The 20,340-nt window shown below is 55.6% G+C and overlaps 1 protein-coding gene across 2 annotated transcripts in view; it reads right to left on the reverse strand.

Annotated features, from left to right (window-relative positions):
* Positions 1 to 410: 410 nt before the first annotated feature.
* The window catches only part of IFT122 (intraflagellar transport 122), a gene marked incomplete at both ends in the record, with an annotated part of 55,333 nt that continues 35,403 nt past the window's right edge, over positions 411 to 20,340 (reverse strand). For both annotated transcript variants that reach the window (XM_084248443.1, XM_084248442.1), the window contains 12 exons: positions 411 to 500; positions 941 to 1,105; positions 1,405 to 1,484; positions 3,054 to 3,179; positions 3,776 to 3,887; positions 4,821 to 4,986; positions 6,797 to 6,897; positions 9,843 to 9,937; positions 11,042 to 11,182; positions 13,044 to 13,146; positions 14,500 to 14,671; positions 17,746 to 17,912. In XM_084248443.1, the coding sequence (XP_084104569.1) occupies positions 411 to 500; positions 941 to 1,105; positions 1,405 to 1,484; positions 3,054 to 3,179; positions 3,776 to 3,887; positions 4,821 to 4,986; positions 6,797 to 6,897; positions 9,843 to 9,937; positions 11,042 to 11,182; positions 13,044 to 13,146; positions 14,500 to 14,671; positions 17,746 to 17,912 (1,518 nt within the window). The remainder of the gene's footprint in view (positions 501 to 940; positions 1,106 to 1,404; positions 1,485 to 3,053; positions 3,180 to 3,775; positions 3,888 to 4,820; positions 4,987 to 6,796; positions 6,898 to 9,842; positions 9,938 to 11,041; positions 11,183 to 13,043; positions 13,147 to 14,499; positions 14,672 to 17,745; positions 17,913 to 20,340) is intronic.

A 20,340-nucleotide genomic window follows, 5' to 3' on the forward strand; every position in this document is an offset into this window, starting at 1 on the left:
AAGGAAATTAAGTTGCAGACAATATGAAGATTTGCTAAAATGCAGACACTGATGAAAATAAGTAGCCCTTTTATTTGTAATTATTGAGGCAATCTGTTCGCAGAGTGTACATGCTAATGGTCTGACAGATCTGTGGACTCCAGCAGGCTGCCACGAACACTCGGAGCTGTTCTGAAAGTAACAGATTTTTTTTCTTAGAAAATATATGTACATTCCCTTCTCCATCTCCTGGTGCTATTTACAAGGCACGAAATGCCATAAATAGGAATTCTGTGGTTACACAAGGCCCCTCCCTAAAATACAAACTTCATCTGGGCAGAAGGCGTTCTGACAGCTTAACTCTTTCTTCCTTCGGCAGCCTGGTCACCGGCAAGGCCAGGGGCCTGGAGGGAGGCGTGGCCCGACGCGGGTCAGGGGCTGGCCTCATCGATGCGCCTCCGGCAGTAGGGGCAGCAGGTGTGCTGCAGCACCAGCAGCTCGTAGTCCTCCGAGTGGAACATCTGAGGAGAGACGACTGTGACTCCAGGCCACAGCTCGGGGCGCTTGTCTGCCCTGAGCCTGGCTGGGTCTGCTGCCCCACCCAGGCAAGGTGGCTTGACTGTGTGTCAGGGGCAGACAACAGATCTGGGACACCTTTGTCCAAGAGTTGGGGGGGAAGAGGAGAGGCAGCGGCTCCTCCTTCTCTAAATGAAGTTCAAGGCCACATCACACTTGCTGGGGCCTCCTGGACTAAGGGCAGACGCACAGAGCATAGGGCCAGGGGCACGTCCACTCCCGAGAGAGGATGGCATCAGAGAGGAAGAAGGCCCCACCCAGAGCCTTGGCCTCTGAAGGATCATGGGTGCCCCTTTCAGATACCTCGCCTCCCCAAAGAGACATCTGGGAGATGGGCCAGCAGCAGAAAGAAGAAACGGCGTAGCTGCAGGCCCAGGGCGGGTACCTGGAAGCAGGAGGGGCACATGGTGATGGAGGCATCGGGCAGGAGCGAGCGGAAGTACTGCCACTGCAGGGGCGGCGGCCAGCGCTTGATGAGGACGTCCCGGCGGCTCATGGAGCGCAGCACCGACCGGCTCACCACCACGGGCACGAACTCCGAGCCACCTTGCTGCAGGTCGGGTGGGCAGGAAGCAGGGGGCACCGATGCCCACACTCAGCCATGGTGACATGTTTAGGTAGGATCTTGGGAGGGGGGAGGTCAGGGAGGCCCCAGAGACTTCGTTTGTTGGTCATCTCCGCAGAGGCCAGGCAGGTCATGCAGCTCCTGCTGGTCATCGCTCTCTCTGCCCTACCCACCCCCGGGCCTGAAAAATTCCTCCTCGTGTAGGAGTGTGCATAGCGGGGCCTGCGATTGCCCTCCCCTGGCCCCCGCACCCTCAGCAGCCCACCACAAAGAGCTTGTCACACCTCAAAACTCAGCTTTGCCGTGAACGGGTCATCGTCTCCCATGGCATCCGCAGTCTCGTCTAGTCTCAGAGTCTGGGAACCTGGAGGGGTCTGGTCAAGGATGGCACTAGAAGCTGGGGGGACACAGGTACTACCCTCCACCCAATATGCTTAACCCGGCAGGAGCTCTGCCCCAGCTCCCTGTGTCTCCCTGCAGCTCTGGGGAGAGCCACAAGGTCTATGTGCAGATTTCCAGACGGAGGGATGCAGGCCGGGGAGGAGAGGGCCCCTGGTCCCACTGCAGCCAGGCCCAGGCCCAGGCCCAGGCCCCAGGGCACAGACCGCGAGAGGAAGAGGGAAGGTGATTTGATGGGCCTCTGCTGCCCCACACAGACCATGCCAGGCTCACAGAGGCCAGATGGCTAGAAGTGCCACATGAGTGGACGCCTTCAGGCCTGCTCAGGGGCGGGGAGTGAGTGTAGAAATGAGGGGCCTACCCGGAAACCATGGCCAGCAAACCTGGCAATTTCTGAAGAATCTCTCAGCAGTCACTGGGTGGTCTGCGGGCACTTGAGATGGCCTGCAGGTCACATTTTATGGAGAAGGGGAGAGGCGTCCTGCTGCTCCCAGTTAGGCTGGAGGTGTGCAGGGCCCGCCCCTCTGCCAGACAGTGTCTGGCCAGGGAGGTGTGAGGTCAGGGAAGTGGGGCGCCATGGGGAAGGGCCCCAGGGTGGAGGTGGCTGGTGCTCTTGGGCACTGGGTGCAAGGCAGTAGCCGCTCAACCCAGGTGCCCGGTACACATGTGCCAGTAGCTGGTGTGGGGACAGTTTCTGGGACATGCCTTCAGCAGATTCTTTCTGGGTTTTCCTCATTTCTCAAAATGTGGCCCACAGGTTACGGCGCTGGCACTCGCGGTGCAGGCACGGGCGCCCACCCATCCAGGCCCGGCCCCAGTGCTGACTGGCAAGGCCCCCGCTGATGAGCACACAGAGCGGGAGTTGGGGCTCCGCTGTGTCATGACCTGCCCATCCTCCCACCATAGGGAGAAGCTGAGGCGAGGCCCCAGGCAAAGTTGCTCTAGTGAGGGGTACCCTGGGGATACTGCTAATGTGTTGTCTCTTTTGAGGGGACTGGAGGCTAATGGGATTCAGAGTCAGCACCGCTGGTGGGGATGGGCAGGTGCTGCCTGAGGGCACGGACACCCAGAGGACAACAGAGCCACTGAGTAGCCCGCGTCCCACAGCCCAAGTGAGCCTGGGCCCAGCCACACTGCACGTGCAGACTGACTCCATACCCCTTTGCTGCTCAGCCTCTGAGTCACGGTTTCTATTCCTTATACACAAAAGTGACCCAACTAGAAGAGTTGGCCACAATGCCACTCACCAGCTGTGTGCCTAGTGCCTTTTAGGAGCCAGGGGTGGGTGAAGGCCAGGGGGCTGTCTCCTCTGCCATCATGGCCTGTGGGCATGCACTGTCCTCACCTGTGCCCTGGCCAACCCTCTGTTTCTGGGCCCCATTCCTGCCAGCATGTGGGGCCTCTCCCACTGCTCAGCCATGGTCGATCCTGCACTGCCCTCTCCCCGACCAAACCATCCCCAGGCCCTCCCGCCTTGCACCGGGTCCTGTGCATGGCCAGCACACACAAGGGATGAGCCTGGCACCCAGGGTACTGCTGCTCGTGATCTCTTGCCATTTGTTCTCCCGCTTGTGCCTTGGTGCCTCCAGGTCAATGAGGGACACGGCCTCTTCGTCGGTGATCCCCTCCTCTAGGTAGAACTCCACCAGATGCAGCACCTCTGGGGGCACAGGGCATGGGGGGGGGTGACTGGGCATTGGTGGCCTGGTGCCAGGAAGGTCCTCCCAGGCAGCATCATCGGGGTTCCTTCCCACCCACCACAGGCTCCCCCAAAGCAAGCTGCTGCAGAGGTTACTGGGCCACCTTCCCACCCATCTGAGTACATCTAGGGGAAGCAGGCATGTGTCTGCATGTGTTGGGGGTGTATATGGTTGAGAACTGGGGGCCTTGCACCCTTTCCCTCCTCCCAATAGCTGGTTGAGCTCCTCTCAGAGGGGAGACGAGAGGCCTCTACCCAGCCCCTGGGAAGGAGCGCCCGACTGTCAGCACGGAAGGAGCTAGAGCTTGAGAACCCGTCTCAGCATCGGGGGTGCCACCCACCAGGACCACTTTTCACTTTATGGGACGCCTCGAGCCAAGGTCCTAAGGAATGGGGCCACCTTTAGGTGGCTCTGGGTCCTGTGTCTGAGAACCCAGAGTGGCTGTGTCAGGCAGGGTGGGTGTCACACAGTCCCCAATTTACAAATGAGGCACATGCGGCCAGTGAGGGGGGAGCCAGCTCAGCCATCCCAGCTGCCCCAGCACGCATCCACTCACCGTAGGAGGAGGCGGAGAAGACGAAGGGCTGGCGGCAGTTGATGCACACGTTGCCCAGGTTGTTCAGCAGGGGGTTGTTGGTGGAGCAGCGGTAGCACAAGGGCACCAGCTCCTACAAACACGCCACAGACAGCCTGAGGGCCAAAGGCGGTGGGCACCATCTCCCTGCCTCCCTCGGGACTTGGCTTTGGCTGCCTGGAGCCTGGCTACCAGAAGGCAGGGCGAGCTGGCTGGGAGGAGAGAAGGTACTGGGCCCCTGGGGCCAAGCGCTGGAGCAGCAGGGTAAGGCTTCCAGGCCAGCCAAGGCCGTGAGCCACGGGCCCTGCTGCGGCCCCCCTCTCAGGCAGGCAGGCAGGGCCCAGCAGCACGGTCCTCCCGGCAGGACTGACAGTAATCACGGAACAGCCGCAGCGCGCCCTACTGTGCCAGCCATCGCCTCTGCCGGCTCATTAGCCCCACGGCCCCCTGTGGGGAAGCTAGTGGGCATATCCCTATTTGATAGAGGGAAACTGAGGCCCAGAAAGACTGAGATAAACTAGGAAAGGATGGAGCTAGGATCTGAAGCCAGGTCTGCTGAGCGTGAAGAGATTGTGCAAGAGATGCTGGCTGGCTGGGTAGGAGGGAAGAGGCTGAAGACACATGAGGGGCAATGGTGCTGGAGAATGATAACCTGGTTCCAGAAGGAGTGTGGATGAGGACAGGGGCTCCTACTGCCAGGTCTGCGGTGAAGGCCACCCGGACACAGAGGGACACTGAGGGCAGAGCAGACACAGAGCCGAAGCAGGACTAGGACCAGGGAGGGGCAGGCTCTGGGGCTCAGGGATCTGGGGGGACAGAGCTGGGGCCGTGGCCGAGCACAGCAGGCTGAACGGGGGATGAGGAGTTGAAGTGGAAAGAGCAGAGGAAGTCGGTGAGCCAGGGCTTGGGGAGAAGACACAGCCCTGAGAATACAGCCACTATCTTTCACGGGAAACCCAGGTCAGGCAGGAAGTCACCGGGAGACATCCCAAGGGGAGGAGCCTCCTGCCTGAGGGGGTGTCCTCACCTCACTGTCGTGGAAGGGCTTGGAGCGGATGGTCAGGCTGCCCAGCTCAATGGACTTCTGGAACCTGGCAGGGATCTGCAGGCCCTGTAGCTTGTCATAGGCATGCCGGGCCAGCTTGTAGGCACCCAGGGCCTTGCTCTGCTTGGCCAGAGTGAAGAGCGTGTTCCTGCCAACAACCGGGTTAAGGACAGCAGAGGCCACATCGGCCTGAGTGCTGGCACTGCCTGCCCTTGGCATGAGCCTGTGCTGGAACACGGCTCATGCTGGTGCCAGAAGGGCCCGGACAGGAGCCTGAGGAGTGCTCTGCTCATTTGTGGGACGTAAGTGTATTTCTCGGATATTAAGGACCAGGGATTTTTCCAGAGATAAAGACAGTGTAGTTTCCATTAATATTTTAACCTTGTTTTGGCTCTCTGGGCCTCCTGATGGCTCATCTTGTACCCTAACCAGGCCGGAATGGCACTCCTGGCCTTGCCTAGCCTGCCTGCCTGGCACCAGGTGCCCTCCTGCTCCAGCCCTGCCAGGTGGAGTTGATCCCAGACAGCCTAGGGAGTCGCCCTCTAGTCTAGCTCAGAGGCCACCAGGCACAGAGCCTCCCCACAGGCCATTGGGTGACTGCTGGGCGGCAGCCTCGCCCGCTCTGAGCTCCTCCCCGGCGCTCCCAGTCTGAGGCCCACGGCCTTTGTGCTCCAACCTGAGGCCATAGGTGCTGTGGGGCCCAGGCCCTGCCATGCTTCCTCTCCTCCCTGCCCGTGGACATCTCCCTGGCACGCCCTGGTAATCCTCTGGGGCCCAAGTCCCGGCGCCTCCCCCCCCCCACCCATCCCGCTCCCCAGGCCCCCTGGGTGGCACCTTCCACTCCCTCAGGCCCTGTCTGTCTCCACTGGGACTCCTCAAGGTCAGGGGCTATGACAGGAGGCATTTCCAGGTCCCCAGGGGACAGTACAGGGATGCCCCAGGGCAGGGCTCTAATCAAACTGGTAGCTTGAAGAGAACTTGTGGGAAAGGTCATTGCAGGTGCCGAGGCCCGGGGGGCCTGGCTGTGGTCACTCCTCTGCAGGGTCTCAGTCAGTGAGGCACCACTTGATTTGGGGGCGTTTCCCCTGAAACGTGAATGATGGGCCTGGAACCCTTTAGAGAAGCCAGTTCTCACCAATTATCACTTGAGCTCTCTCCAGGGAGGGGGTTTCCTCACAGAAGGCAGAGGGGCTGAGAAGGGGCCAAGAGCATGGTGACATTTAGAAGAGGACAGGGGATAATTATGACTTCCGTGGCTTTCAGAGCCTTAAAGATCTGCCGGCAGTTTCTGGCAGCACAGGCCTGCAGGCCCTTCTTTGCTCACAGCCCCTCTGTGGCTCTTGCTGGCGAGAAGGAGGCAAACTCGAGTCTGGCTCCCACCGGGCTCCTGCTCCTCCTGCTGGGTATCCCCCTCCACCACCTTCCCTGCTACGTTAGCCTCCAGAATGGTGTCCCCACCTTCAGCCTGGCTCCAGCCTAGCTGCATTCCCCCAACGGACACACCTTCATTCCACTGAAGCGGTTCCTCACGCGTCATCTCCCCTACCAGACAACAGCTGTCACTGCTGTCTGGGCTGGTCCCCAGCCCAGACAGCAGGTGTCCATCCACCTGGGCTGAAAAATGCCCCCTTCCTCCACCCTGGGGGGTGCCCAAGATTCCAAGCGCTACATTTCAGGCACACCCTCATTTGTGGGTTCTGGGAGAGTTTGGGAAAGTGTGTCGGCCAGAGACCCGCTGCCAGGTCCAGCCCAGAGAGCCCTGAAAACTAATCTTCTCTTGGCACTGGCCTCGCTCCCTGAGGCTCTTCCATAGAAAACAGCCATGCAGGGCAAGCACACTCTCTTCCCTGAGGGCTGTGGAGAGGGGAAGGTTGTGCCAGTAAAGTGCTCTGGAAAGAACTTCTGGGGCCATTAGAGAAGCGGGATGGGACAGAGGGCGGGGGTGAGGGAAAGGATACACTTTGGAGATGCCCAAGGGGGTGTCCTTGGTCAGGCTGTGCAGCAGGAACCTGGAGATGTTGAAAAGAGTTTCGGGAAGATGGAAACTGAATGGCTCCTCCTGCAGTGAGAAAAGTAAACGGATTGAATTCCTCCATCGAGCCAGGCCCAAAGGCAGCTGCCAAAAATTTTGAGTGACATCAATGAAAGAGCAGACCTGGTTAATGAGCACCTACTGGGTGCCGGGCGCGTCCAGCCATTGTCTCAGGTGGCCTTTCCTACAAAGCTGCTAGGCATTTTCATCCTCACTGTACTGATGAGGAAAGTGAGGCCCAGAGAGCGGGTGTGCCCAAGTCACAGGCTAGAAAAGGGGCAGAGCTGGGATTCAAACCCAAAGTATCCCAAAGCCCAAGCACATCTTCCTCCCAAGCTGCACTGTCTCTGGGGTTGGTAGTGACACCATCTCCCCGAGCTCAAGCTGTCTCCAGCCAGCGCTATGCACATACGGCCACATGGAACATGCCTTCACAGGGAGGCGGCGCCTCTGGTCCCGGAAAGTAGCCTGGGCCCTGCCCTGGCTCTCCCCACACATTAGCCGGGTCCTGTACCTACCAGGAGGCAGCACAGCAGACATGGGGAAGGTTCTGTCAGGAGGGGTGTGTAAGGTTAAGAATACCGCTTTGAAGGAAGTGGGTACACTGTATAAAAAACGAAGGCTTAGACGACAGAGTGAAGCTGGCCGGCCCACTCCCCCTTACGTACTCGAAGGCTGACAGGCTGACTGCAGGGTCTTGCTAGGCCACACTCAGCTCCCCACCCCCTCACCAGGACTACAGGCCTAACTCTGAGTCTGTGAAGACTCACTACGCCACTTCTTGCCCAGCATTCTCTTTAGTTCCCACCTAAATTTCTAGAGCTTCTGGTAGCTCCAAGAACACAAAAATGCATGAGACCACATCCTTTTCTGGGCAAGAGCCCAGGAAGAAGCCTGCCTCTGCTTACACTACACTAGGTGTGGAAGCTAAGTCCCAGAGAAGGGGGATGGGGCACGGCGGGGGAGGGGAGCCGCGGGTGCTGCTCAGGATTAGCATCTCCTCTCTGGGAAAGAGGCTGCTACGCATCTCGCATCTCGGGAAAGTCTGATGTGCCCCTCTCCAGCCTGCTCTGAATCAGAGCTGCTTTCTTGGGCCTTGATGCCAACCCTGGAAAATGCCATGCACCGCCGGGCCTTGGCTCCTGCTGGGACCTCTGCTGGGCTGCCCACCCTCCTCCTCCTCCTCACTTGTCCTGCTCTTCTTCTCTCCCTCCCCTTGGCTTAGAGGTCACCTTCTCCAGGAAGTCTTCTCAGTGCTCGCCACTCTTCTCTTGCAGGGCTGCACTGCATGGCTTATTTAGACTATAACCAACTCGGGCAAGGACAATGTCTTGCTCACCACTGTCCTGAGGCCCCAGCATGGGGCCTGTCACATAGTAGGTATTTATAGAATGAAGAAATGGCCCAATGAACAGCCAGGGCCCTCAGCTAGCGTGAAGCTGCTGCAAACTCACGGCCCCACGTAGGCTCTGCAGCAGAACGCAGTTGTTAGAGATGAAACCTCCAAATCCACGCCTGTGTATAGAGGAAGATGAAGAACAAGGAGAGAAAGATCTGGGCTCTGAAAGCAGACAAAGCAAGACTGAACAGTGGCCCTGCCTTCTGAGCTAAGTTCAATCTGGACTCTTTTGTCTTGGTGGCTTCTTTCCAGGTGGACACCCGACAGAGATGAGGGACCCTGCGAAAAACTGTAAGGGAAGGGCCTCCCCTGGTGGCGCAGCGGTTGAGCGCTGGGCTGCAAAGTTGCCGGCAGCCTCTGCAGCGCCGGTTCAATCCCCGGCTGCCGGCGAGGGTCCCACAGGAAGCGACAGACCTCTCCTGTATCGCCCACTGTTCCCCTCAGCAGTGTGTTTCGTCAGTCTGCCTGTTCTGTTCCCTGCCTGTTCTGTTCCCTCTGGTGAATCCTCTCACCCTCCCACACTTCTGACTGTACCCAGTGCTTGTATAAATAAATCAATCTTTAAAAAAAAAAAACAAAACTGTAAGGGAAGATGACCTCCCTGAGGCCACACCTGCGTGGAGGGGAGAGGAAGGGAGGGCCTCTGAGCGGTGGGAGAACTGTGAGGGAGGCGGCCAAGAGCACAAGCTCTGAGCCGGCCTGTCTGGGGTCAAGCGCTGGCTCTCCTCCGTATTGGCTATGTGGTGCCCTGCCCCCGCCCCAGAGTGCCTCCGTTTCCTCACCTGTAAAATGGGAAGGCCAGAGGCTGGTGGGAAGGACTAAATGAGTTGATACAATAAAGCCCTCAGCACCCTGTCTGGGATATAGTAGGTGCTGAATAATGGCTGGCTACTGATATCATCCTCCTAGCTCATCAGTACAGGACAAGTTCATCTAACCTCACGGGAGCTTAGTCAACATGTGTTGAGTGATTGAGGATATAAGATGAGGAAGCTGATGACAACCTGTCACCTGTCCCCACTGTCAGGCGGTAGATTATTTAAAGAGGCTTAATTAAAAGAATCAGGGAGTGACTCCAAAGAACTCTTTTGGTCTCTGGAGATCAAGCCAACCCTCTGGTTTTATAGAGAAGGAGATGAAGGAGCAGAGAGAGGAAATAAATTGCTCCCACTGACAAGTCAGTGGCAGAGGCAGGAAAGGACCTCAGCCTTTGGTTAGAGCTTCAAGAGTCTAGAAGAGAGGCCCCACCAGAGAAGGAAAAGGCCCATGTAAAAGGCAGCCCTGCGGCTACTAATCCAGAATCTGTTTGAGTCATCCAGACCTGAGCCACTGGAAAGGCCCAGTCCAGTTTTGGTGAGCTAACTCAGAAGTCCTCAACTGCTTGCTCATCAAACAAGCAGTCAATCAAGAAAAAACAAAGTTCCAAATGTCTCCCAGGAGACCAGGATTTCTCAGGGGGTCATCCTGCTCAGAGTCTCCTTTCTTACCAGAAGACTGCTGCTCTTTAAGCTGAGCCCAGTGCCCCGACTCAGGAGGCGGTGAGGTGAGTCCAGGCGCTGACCCTGGGCCTTACCGTGTACCGCTGAATGGCATGGTAGCCGTGGTACAGCTCGGCCAAGTGCTGGAAGTGGTGGAATTTGCTGAGCATGGCATCCTTCTGGGCAGGATCTGCAGTGCACAGTGGGAGGGGCAGGGCAGGAGGGAGGAGGAGCGTCCAACCACGTCCAGAAGGAAAGGCTAGACAAGGGTGCTGCAGCCAGGTGTCAGTTCTGCCCTGACACCAGGGCCGTGCCCAGGAGAAAGGCAAAGAGGTGCAGTGATAGGAAAGGTGCTCCATGTCAGAGCTGCGGCCTTCCTGAGACAGGTAAGGTCTCACCTGGGCAGAGCACATAGCCCAGAAAAGTCTGAGGACGTTGCATGCAGGGTTTCCCAGCTCCCACACAACCCACACCTGTCATTGTAGCTGCGGCAAGAAGCGGGTGAGCCCTGGCTCTCAGACATAGCAGAGGCACTGGCAGGGACACCGGGCAGACAGCAACTTTACTCATGCTCGCCTCGTCCCTCCACGCCATTCCTTATCCAGGCACAGCCCAGGGGCCAGAACCAGGAAGCTGGCAGGTGGGCCTGACAGTTTCCAGCTATTACATGGCTTCTGGGAGGTGCACAGCAGCCCCATGAAGAGGTAGGCAGGTCACCCCTGCACTACGTTGGGATGCAGCACTCAGGAAGGAATGGTGAGTTGTGACAAGTGACCTCACCCAGTGTCTCCCTGCCCCTGGGTGCTGCTCTTGGTCTAGTGAAAAGCAGCCCCTGTTTCTGCTGCTTCCAGAACTCACTTAGTGCATCATGGGAAATCGTATAAAAGAAAGTAACCCGAAACTAAGTCCCTGCCTGGGTGAATGAGAATCTGGTGTGTGTTCTTGTAAAGTGATCTCTTTTTGACCTTGTTCCATTTAATTAAAAAAAAAAAAAAATAACCATGCTCACCAAGGTTCAGTTAAGGGCTCCCAGGTAGCAGGCGAGACATGCTCTGAATTAGCAACTCAAGGCAGAATCTCCCAACCATGACCCCAGAATGGCCCTTAATCCAGCCTTACACTGATGGGCAAACTGGAGAAGATGACGTACCAGATCACGCGGCTGCAGACAGGGCCAGAGGCAACCCATGCAATAAACAAGCCCAGGGCTTTAATTAAAATGTCCCGGCTTCGATGTTTATCTTGGTGCCAGAGCGGGGCTGGGAAGCAGGGGCCTGGACGGGGTGCTCCCTACCTTGAGCTATATCGAGGCACTGCATGGACAGCATCCAGTAATAGTAGGCGGCGTCGTTGAACCTGCTCTCCACCACAGCGTTGTGCGTGAGCTGCTCCAGCACCCTGACCGCCTCCCGCTGCCGCCCGGCCTTGTGGAACGCTGCAGGGGCACAGAGCACAGGCCACGCGGGGCATGGAGGGGGGCTCGGCCTTGCAGGGCTGCTGGAGAAGTAGGGCACTCCTTGGAGCAGCTGCAGCTCTTTGGTTGCTGGGATGCGCCTCTCAGGCCTCAGCTATAAATAACCGAGGCTACATCCTGAAAAAAGTGCAGTGAGATATTCTCCTCTTTGGCTGAGAAAAGGCAACCAACTTCGGAGTGGCCTGGCAGAAAGGAAAACCTGGGCGGCCCCCCGCAGGCACGGAAACCGCAGGACGACCCAGGACGGGCAGCCGGCATCATGAGGGAGGCTCGGCCGCCCCGGCCCGCTCCGGCACAGAGCTCGGTGAGGCCCCAGGGGACACTAGCAGGACCTGACGCTTATGGGGCTGGCGGTTTACAGAGAGCTTTGTGGCTGATTACCTCACTAGATCAGCACAAGAGACTTACGAAGACCCTTTTATCGGGCATCCCGGGCGGAGGTAAAGCGGTAGGTCTGAGGCCACAGAACCCAGCCCAACTCAGTTGTTCTTCAACTGAGTGTTTTTTTTGATGACAACCTTGAAAAGCTGGCTTGGTTCTGGCCACCAAACATTGTGAAAACAAGAAAAAATCTCTTAGTCGTTCCCACATCTGTGTAACTGAAATTTCCTGAGTGCCTCCGAGGCGCCTGCCCTCAGGATGTGGAGGGTCCCAGGGGAAGCACTTCCAGCTGTGACACCTGCCCACGTGTGGGCACTCAGATGCGCCCAACCCTCCAGTAGGGAAGGAAAAGGTGTGGCCTTTGTTCCCATCTCATCTCCAGTCTCTTCTCTGAGTACCGCGTTACTATGGCAATGGATTCTTGGAAGGGCGGCCACAGACAGATGGATAGGTTGATGTGTTTTGCCCAAACATGCACATACTTCAGCAACTGGGTGCGCTGGACCTGCTGAGGCGGGAGAACATGCTGTCCTTCAGTGGGGCTTTTGGCTGAGGAGCCCCTGCAGGGACACATTTGCTCCACGACGTGTCTGGAGGAGGCGGCTGCTATCATGCTGAAGTGTGAACGAGACGCTTGGACATGACACCCCCGCCCGCAACTAGAGCACTTCCCAGAGAGGCAGCAGACGCCAGCCAGCAGGGCCGGCGCCCCAGTCACAGGTCCTGGTCCAGTTCTGGTTCTGCCCCTCCCTGGCTTCACGACTTTGCAGGGCCCAGCTGGCTGCTGCGTCTCTGCGGCTGCTGGCGTGGTTCAAGGTTACGCAGGTTAAGAGCCAGCCAGTGCCTGACACAGAGAAGGTACCATATTTTGAAAATTATTATTACAGCCCTATGCTTCCTTTCACTCCTTGCCTCGCATGCAGCCCACTTTACCCATGGAATGCTGAGAAGCAGAGAGCACCCCCTCTACATGAGCCGGAAACGGAACCAGGTTTCTACTCTCAGTTGAGGAGAGTGGCAGGTAGGACCCAGCTGCACCCTCTGTGTCCCCTCACCCTGTCTACCCCTCGCTCCTGTTCCCTCTCTGCCACACTTCAGGCAGACCTTCCATGTCTTCCAAACTCAGTTTCCTCGTGTGCATATGGGAAAAGCAGTAAGATTGGACACACCATCGAGCTGTCGCCAGGGGTCCATGGAAGATACACTCGAGTGCACCATGCTTCGCTCGGATAGAAGACAGAAGCCGCCTAGAGCCCCGCGGCAGGGGAGCGAGGGACCCAGCTCTAAAACCATGTCCTTCCCACTGCTCCCCAGTCATTCTCCACAAACCATCACATTGCCAGGATGAAGGCCGATAATAAGAGGGGCTTGGTAGCCTTCCTCAACAGGACATGCCTTCTCTTCCCCTTCCGCAAGGGGCCAGCCGGCGCGTGTGGCCTACCTTTCTGGGCTTCCTCAAAACGATCGTTCTCTGCTAACCACTGAGCATAGGGCACATAGATGTCATCCTTAAACTCGGGGTGCTTCTCACCCAAAGCAAAGGCCTAGAAGGAGGAGCAAACACATTCTTAATAAAGCAGTACCCATGAAGACGGCACTTGGCTGAATCCATTAGGGATGTCATATTTTGCCAGCCTGACAACTCAGAGGGGGAGAGTGCCTCCCCCCCACCCCCAGAAATGCAAAAACAAATCAGCTCTTTGAAAACAAAAGGCAATTAACAGCAATATGCAAGCTACTGGATTCAATAACAACACAGTCTGTTTCTGGACCACAGAAGCAGCACAGAATCGGAAACATTTTATTTTGAGGGTTTGCGTGGGCTCCTGTAGCGCTGCAAACAGATTTCTTTTAATTGCAGGCGACACCTAAGGAAACAGAACTGACATTATCATCATCACTGCTTATTAGCTGTCAAAGATGACGGTGGGCTTGGTACTATATGGGACCCAGTGACTGCTTTATCCAAGCCCAGAACCACCTATCAGGCCAGGAGAGCCGGAAATGAGTCACAGGGACAGTACGTGGCAACAGAGAGAAAGTTTGCCTGGAGCACAGCCAAGACCAAGCGGTTCAAAGATGCTCTAATTTATGCTATTTGAGAAATCTTCTGATACATTTATCTTGAGAAGCTATTACTGCCTTCGTCCCTGGCCCCACCTTTTCTCATCATGACCTTGTCACCTCACCAAATGGAGCCACTCAGAGGGCAGACAAGAGTCAGACAGCTCTTACCCAGAAAAGGCCTCGCTATGGTCTATAAAACAGACCACGGTGGGCAGGTGATGGAGGTGGGGGGGGGGCATGTTAGGATCAGCCTCTAATCTGCACAGAGAAGCGTCTCAGTGGCGGGTGCAGGTAGTCAGTGGCTGGAGGAGCGAACAAAGCCAGAGGCACGGCATGCACTGCCTCTGCAGCCCCACCCCAGCCAGCCATCTTTCTAGCTATTTGCCTCAGTTGCCCCTCACACCAGCAGAGGGGGGCTCACAGGAGGAGGAGCTGGCCCCTGAAATGGCTTTGGCAGCTGGCACCTGAAAGTCTGAATGGCATTTTCTGCCAAAATGCCACCCAGCCAGTTTTAAATGGCACGCAGGTGTCTCCATGTCAGAGACATGTCAGTCAGCGGCGCTGGTGGTTCAGGCCAACAGCAGGTACTGGGGCCATCGTGTTAACTCTCACATCCCCGGTGCCCGTTACAGGGCTGGCACAGAGCCAGCAGACCGTGGTGATCTCCTGAATGAATGCCTTGCAAGTTAGCACTGAAAGGCCTCTACCATGCTCTCTAGCTCAGGGAATTAAGGAGTCCTCATTGCCATGCCAAGCTTTGTTCCCTCGATGAGGGAAGCTACATTCCAGCTGAACCCCAACAAGGGCCCTGCAACCTGTTCAGCCCTCACCTCATCCCAGCGCTGTGTCTCCACGTGCAGCTGAACCAAGGACTTCAGGTCGCCAATCTTCAGGTAGGTCTCAGCAGCATACCCAGAGTTGTCCAGCTTCTTGAAGTAGTGAGCACACATCAGGAGGGGCTCCCGCTCAGCCCTGTCCAGCTTCCGGGCGATGTCAATTAGCCTGGAGGGGCGAGAGTGCGGAGATGGACTCCCACAAGTGGAGACTGATGGGAGGCAGCACGTGGGATTCTGGGTCTTCTCAGGGCAGACTGCTTGGATCCACGGTCTTGTCCCCAGTGCTGTGGCTCCTGGGATGCGAGTAAATACTCTAGAAACACTTCCCAGAGACCAGGAAAGGGTGCCTGCCAGAAGACACTGTTTTCCCCATCTTGGATGCTTTGCCCAGAAGTTACTATTCTATCTAGAAGGAACTGAGCCTAGAAATTATGTCTGCTGATCACCTACTGGGACCGAGCACGATGCCTTGAGCTTTCACCTGTAAATCTCACTGATCTTCACTACCCTAATAAGGTGGGCACTATACCCCCATTGTACAGATGACAAGACTGACAACTGCAGCCTGCCCAAGACTCTGCAGCCAGGAAGTGGCAGGACACTCCTATCACTGTTTCAGGATTCTCTGGGGAAGTGTGGCCAAGGCACGAGAATTCTTCAGTGACAGAACTTCTCAAGGAAGAGGCACACAAGGGGTCTGCTCTGAGTTCTGGCAGAAAGGTCTGCAGGAAATCTTTCCTTGTGTCTCTTCTGCTGGCCAAGGTGCTGACCGCGAGGGAGGCACCACAAGGGCCACTGGCCTCCCAGTGCTTGCAGGACATGGGGCTGGATGGAATGCGCTTGCTAACTCTAGTCATCTGGGGTGTGGAGTGGATCCAGCTCTCCCAGGGAAAAGGGTTTCTACCCAGCATGCTCTTTGTGAGAAAGGAAGGGGAGCAGCTGTTAACAGCCCCGTCTCAGAGACAGGCACGCTCAGGGAGGCCTGTCAATCTGCACTTAGAATAATAATGGCATCTAAAAATAACACCTCTCAGCAGAGAAAGGACACATTTTTAGGGAAAGGTGTCACAGGCGGGCCCTGAAACCCCCTCAGCCTCACCCATCAAACCCAGTGTCCCTGGAGGAGAAGCACCTTTCACAGCCAGACTTGGGAAAGGGACAGAAGAAGCTTAAAGCCTGTCTCCTGAGCTAGTTACTTCTCCCCAGGGCGAGCTGATAAGGAATCAGCAGTCAAGGAAATGACATGAGAAAAGAGAGATGGCACAGGGGCCGCTAGGCCTGCCTGGCTCTCCTGTACCATCCTTTTCATAATTTTGGAGGGGAGGGTGAAGGCAAAACCTATGCCTCTATCTTCAGAAGTCTCATTCTTGAAAGAGAAAGACAGGCTGATGTAACGCGACGGTCCCTTTGTGAGGGGCACATGCCAACCACATGGAGCCCATGGGGTGACTTAATCATTAACCAGCCCCTTTTTCCCTCCCTGGTCCTGTCTGGGCAACTGGTACCCGTGAACCACAGTGCCGACTTAGAGCTTTAGGGCTCAAACCAAGCCGCCTCGAGATTCCCTCCCTTCCCTGTTCCGTCTTACCCGTACACACACCTCCAGGTCCCTGTAAGCAGGAAGCTCGCTTTCCCTTAACTGGAGGAGAAAGCCCTGCAGCCTGCTGCTCTAGAACTCCTGGGGCTGAATCTGTCATCTCTGTCCCCAGCCCCAGCTGAGCCCACTCCCTGCTGTGCTCAACTCCAGCAAGTGGCGCTGCAGACAGCCCAGAAGTCAGACTCAGCCTTCAACTCCCCGGCCGAAACCGTCAGGCCCATCTGGCTGGGTCTCATCCGTTCCAGCTCCCCTCTGGTCTGCTACACTGGCCACTTACCTGGTCTCCCTTCTAGTTTTCCCTCCAATCTATACCTCTGCCAGAGTGGGCCTCCCATAGCATAGTCCTGACCTGGGCAACTGACTCACTGCCTGCCCACAAATCTAAATACCCCAGCTGTCCATATGATCCAGCAATTCCACTCCTAGGTATTTACCCAAAGGACACAGAAACATCAATTCCAAACAACACCTGCACCCCTATGTTTTTAGCAGCACTGTTTACAATAGCTAAGCTTTGGAAACAACCCAAATGCCCAAAAACAGATGACTGGATCAAGAAGATGTGGTCCATATATACCATGGAATATTACTCAGCATTCAAAAAAGATAAACACATGCCATTTGCAGCAACATGGATGGCGCTGGAAGGGATCATGCTCAGCGAAATAAGCCAAAAAGAAAAAGAAAAATACCGGATGGTCTCACTCATAGCAGGAATCTAGAAAACTTAAATAAGGGACCAGGAAAATGAATATAAGAAAGTGAAAATCAAAATCAACAAAAAACTATGAACCAGAGACACTTTTAGGGGGGCAGGAGGGGAGGGATTGGGGTCAGAATGGGGGGGCTGCAATTGTATGGGGAATATAACAATAAAATTTATTATAAAAAAAATAGAATAAAAATTTAGTAATTGACCCAAAAAAAAAAAAAAATACCCCAGCTGGCACCTGAAGCCCTTGGGAGTGGCCAGCCCAGACGACCCAGCCCGTGCAGCCTCCCACACCCTGCAACTCCTACCCCTGCCAGTACAGCCAGGGCGACTCATGCTGTTCTGCTGCTCTCCCGCCCCCATAGCCCTCCTTCTCCTACCACTGCTACCTCCTGAAACTCTTTAAGCTCCTTCAAGTGAAGACAGCCTCCTAGGAGCCATCCATGGCTTCTCCTGTGAGAATTCACATCACCCACCCCGAGACATTAGGACTGGCCTTGCTTCTTCACCAGCGCCTTCCATTAGACACATTACAGGCCTTGAAACCAGCCCTGTCTGACGCTCAGGTCCCCAACCTTCTGGCTGTTTGGTCTTGAGTGGTCCCTGGGTCCTTAAGCCTCTGTTTCCCCATTTGGGAGATGGACATGGGAACACCAGTGCTTAGGGCGCAGGGAGAGAACCTGTTGCCACAGCTATGGCTCCTGGTGCCATGGGTGAGAGTCTCCCCTCGTCACTCCCTGCCCCACGTCCCAGAGGGACTGGCAAAGCACCTCAAAGGCAGTGACCACACTGCTCATTCTCCGTGTCTCCCCAAACCTTAGTCACATCACATTTGAGAATATTTAGAGAAACACAATTTTCCTCCCTTGTCAGTCAAGACCAAGAGCTGACATGCTGCCAAGTGCTTCTTGGGCAGGGCCCGAAAACCTACATGTCCACCCAGCCGTGGTCACCGCTGATCTCGATGGCCTTGATGTGCTCGCCCGCTGAGATGTACATCTCCACTGCGGCTCTGGGCTCGTTGATATTTCTAGCCCAGTCAGCCTGTTTGGTGATTAGCATCTTTGTTTCTTTGGGGTCTCCAGATCCAAGGAAATCCTGAGGAAGCACAACAAACAAAAACACTCCGGATTAGAACTTCCTGCTGCCAGCATCATGTCAGGCTGCCGAAAGCTGGAGTAGGAAGGGCTCCATTTGGCGGGAGCAGGCGATCAGGATGCAGGCGTGAGCCCGCCTCTGCGTGGTGGGCTGCGGGCCGTCCCAGGTGACTGGGAGGAGTGTTGACAGGCCAGCCCACAGGTGCTCCCGGGCATACTGGGACAGTGTCAAGGACGATGGCCCTCAACATTTCCTGCCCTCCCCACAAGTGGATTTGTTCTTTAGCTAAACACCGTTTCCAGGCGCACTGGAGCTTGTGCACAAACCGGGCTATGGCGAGATTTCGCCTCTGTCTGCCTGACCACGTCACTGCACAGTGAGCAGCTGCGGCACGTGCTCAAGTATGCGAACTACAGTATAACAGGGGAGGTGCCACATGCCTTGGGGGCACGTGGTCCCCAAACTTTAACAGACACAATGCTTTAGAGTTTGACAGCCACTGGGGCCCTCCCCTCAGCCTTCAGCACAGAGGCTGTGCACTTGTGTTTTCTGAGTCTATTTGCCTGCTGTTGCCAGGACAGGGCACCATCCCCAGGGCACCACGCTGCCCCCAGTGGATCAGCAGCAAGTGTTTTTGGTTCAGTTTGCAGGGTCCGGGACACCTGGGGGCTGTGGGAAGTCAAGGGCAGAGCGGAGGTCTGGTAAGAATCCCTGAAGGGAGAGAGGCCTGTGGGTCCAGAGGCTCAGGGGTCAGGCTACAGGGCCTGTGCTCCTTTACCACCATGGGGGACCTTTGAAAAGTCAGCCCCTGAAATGCCTGAGAATCAGTCTCAGAAAATCTCCTTTCCAGGATACAGTTACCCAAAATACATGGGCTTGCCATGGTTGAGGCAGCTCTGATACTGACATTTTTAAAGGTGGGGCTGCTCAAAATGGGAAATGAAAGAGCTCAGAGCCCAGGTCTGCACGACTAGTAAGAAGCGGTTTGTCTCACGAAGTGTTCCCTGCAGAGAGTGTGCCGTGTCAGCCCCACAAAGTGTCACAAAAGAACTCCTTTCCCGTGATCAGCGCTCGTTTGTCAGGAAAGTGCAGTCAATGTCTGCTAAAAACCCACTTGAACAATTAGCTCACTTGCTTTTTTTCCCATTTGCTTTCAGGGTAATTATGTAGCCCCTAAAATAATATAGTAGATGGGCCTAAGTCAAGCAGCTGTTTTAAGGGGAGGAAGGTGCATCATTTAGCCTGATGCCGAGGCTCCAACACAAGACGGGCCACCTCACCGCCTGGTCCCTGGGTTCATGCAGAGGAAGCCGTTTGGAAAATAGCCACTCACCCTCTGCAGATGCCCAGTTGAGGTTCCTGACACACCCTTACTCTTAGCAGCTACTGCAACATATACTCTCTGTGCCAGAGAGAGGCTGGAAAATGCTAACCTGGTTGGTTTCATGAGGTTGGCAACGGGGACAAGGCATCCTATGAAGACAGAAATGTCCTTCCCAGTGAGTGCTCAGTGGAAGGAGGGCAACTGCAGTAAGAAGGCCAGAGGTCATGGGGGAGCCGCACATTCACAGCCCAACGAGAGGAGACTAGCAGGCACACGGCTCACAGGTTTGCAGGAGGCGCCCCTGCCGAGCTTGCAGCTCTGGGCGCTGTGACTTAACCACAGGGGAGTCTAAAGGATGGCTCCTTCAAGGCTCAACAAACTGGATTTTCAAAGGCTCTTTGGTTCCATGGAAGCTAATTTACACGTTATCTGGGGCCATGCAAAGACTTTGTCCTGGAGTGGACAGAACGAGGCCGTGCTGAGTGATGAATGAGACTAAACAGTGTTCTCAGGCTCGGTGATTTTGATAAGGACATACTACATAAGAGTTAAGAGCATTATAATTCCCTTTATCACCATATAAACATGTCACTTATCCGGAAAGCATACAATTTATTTGTACGTGGGAATGTAATTTAAAAATTTTCTAAAAACCAGATTGAATCTTGGGAAGCAATTTCAAGTAAACAAAAACATGCCATGTTAATAAGCACTGTATCTCCCCTCCCCACATAATGTGTATGTACACATTTCTCAAATTCAGACTATTTGGGGCGGAGGGACTGAAATGGAACCAACCTACTTGGAATTGTGACTGAAAACTAAAACCAAAATCAGCCCCAGAGTATTTACCTTCCTGGAGAGACAGACCAGGTGGCGCGTGTACAAGGGTTGCAGTTCTGGGCGGAGACTGTGGGCACATGAAGCCCACCTGGGTACAGGGGCTGGAGGGGGCTGGTCGAGGCGAGTTCTGACAAACAGCCACCCTGCGGTGGCGCTTGGCCCCTCACATTCTCCTACCCTTTCTGCAGCTCGGCACTTGGAAAGGGCCTCCTCATACATAATCTGTGCAGTTCTCAAAACTAAGCTGCACTGCAGCTCTGT

Source organism: Talpa europaea (assembly GCF_964194135.1).
Source record: "Talpa europaea genome assembly, chromosome: 11".
NCBI lineage: Eukaryota > Metazoa > Chordata > Mammalia > Eulipotyphla > Talpidae > Talpa > Talpa europaea.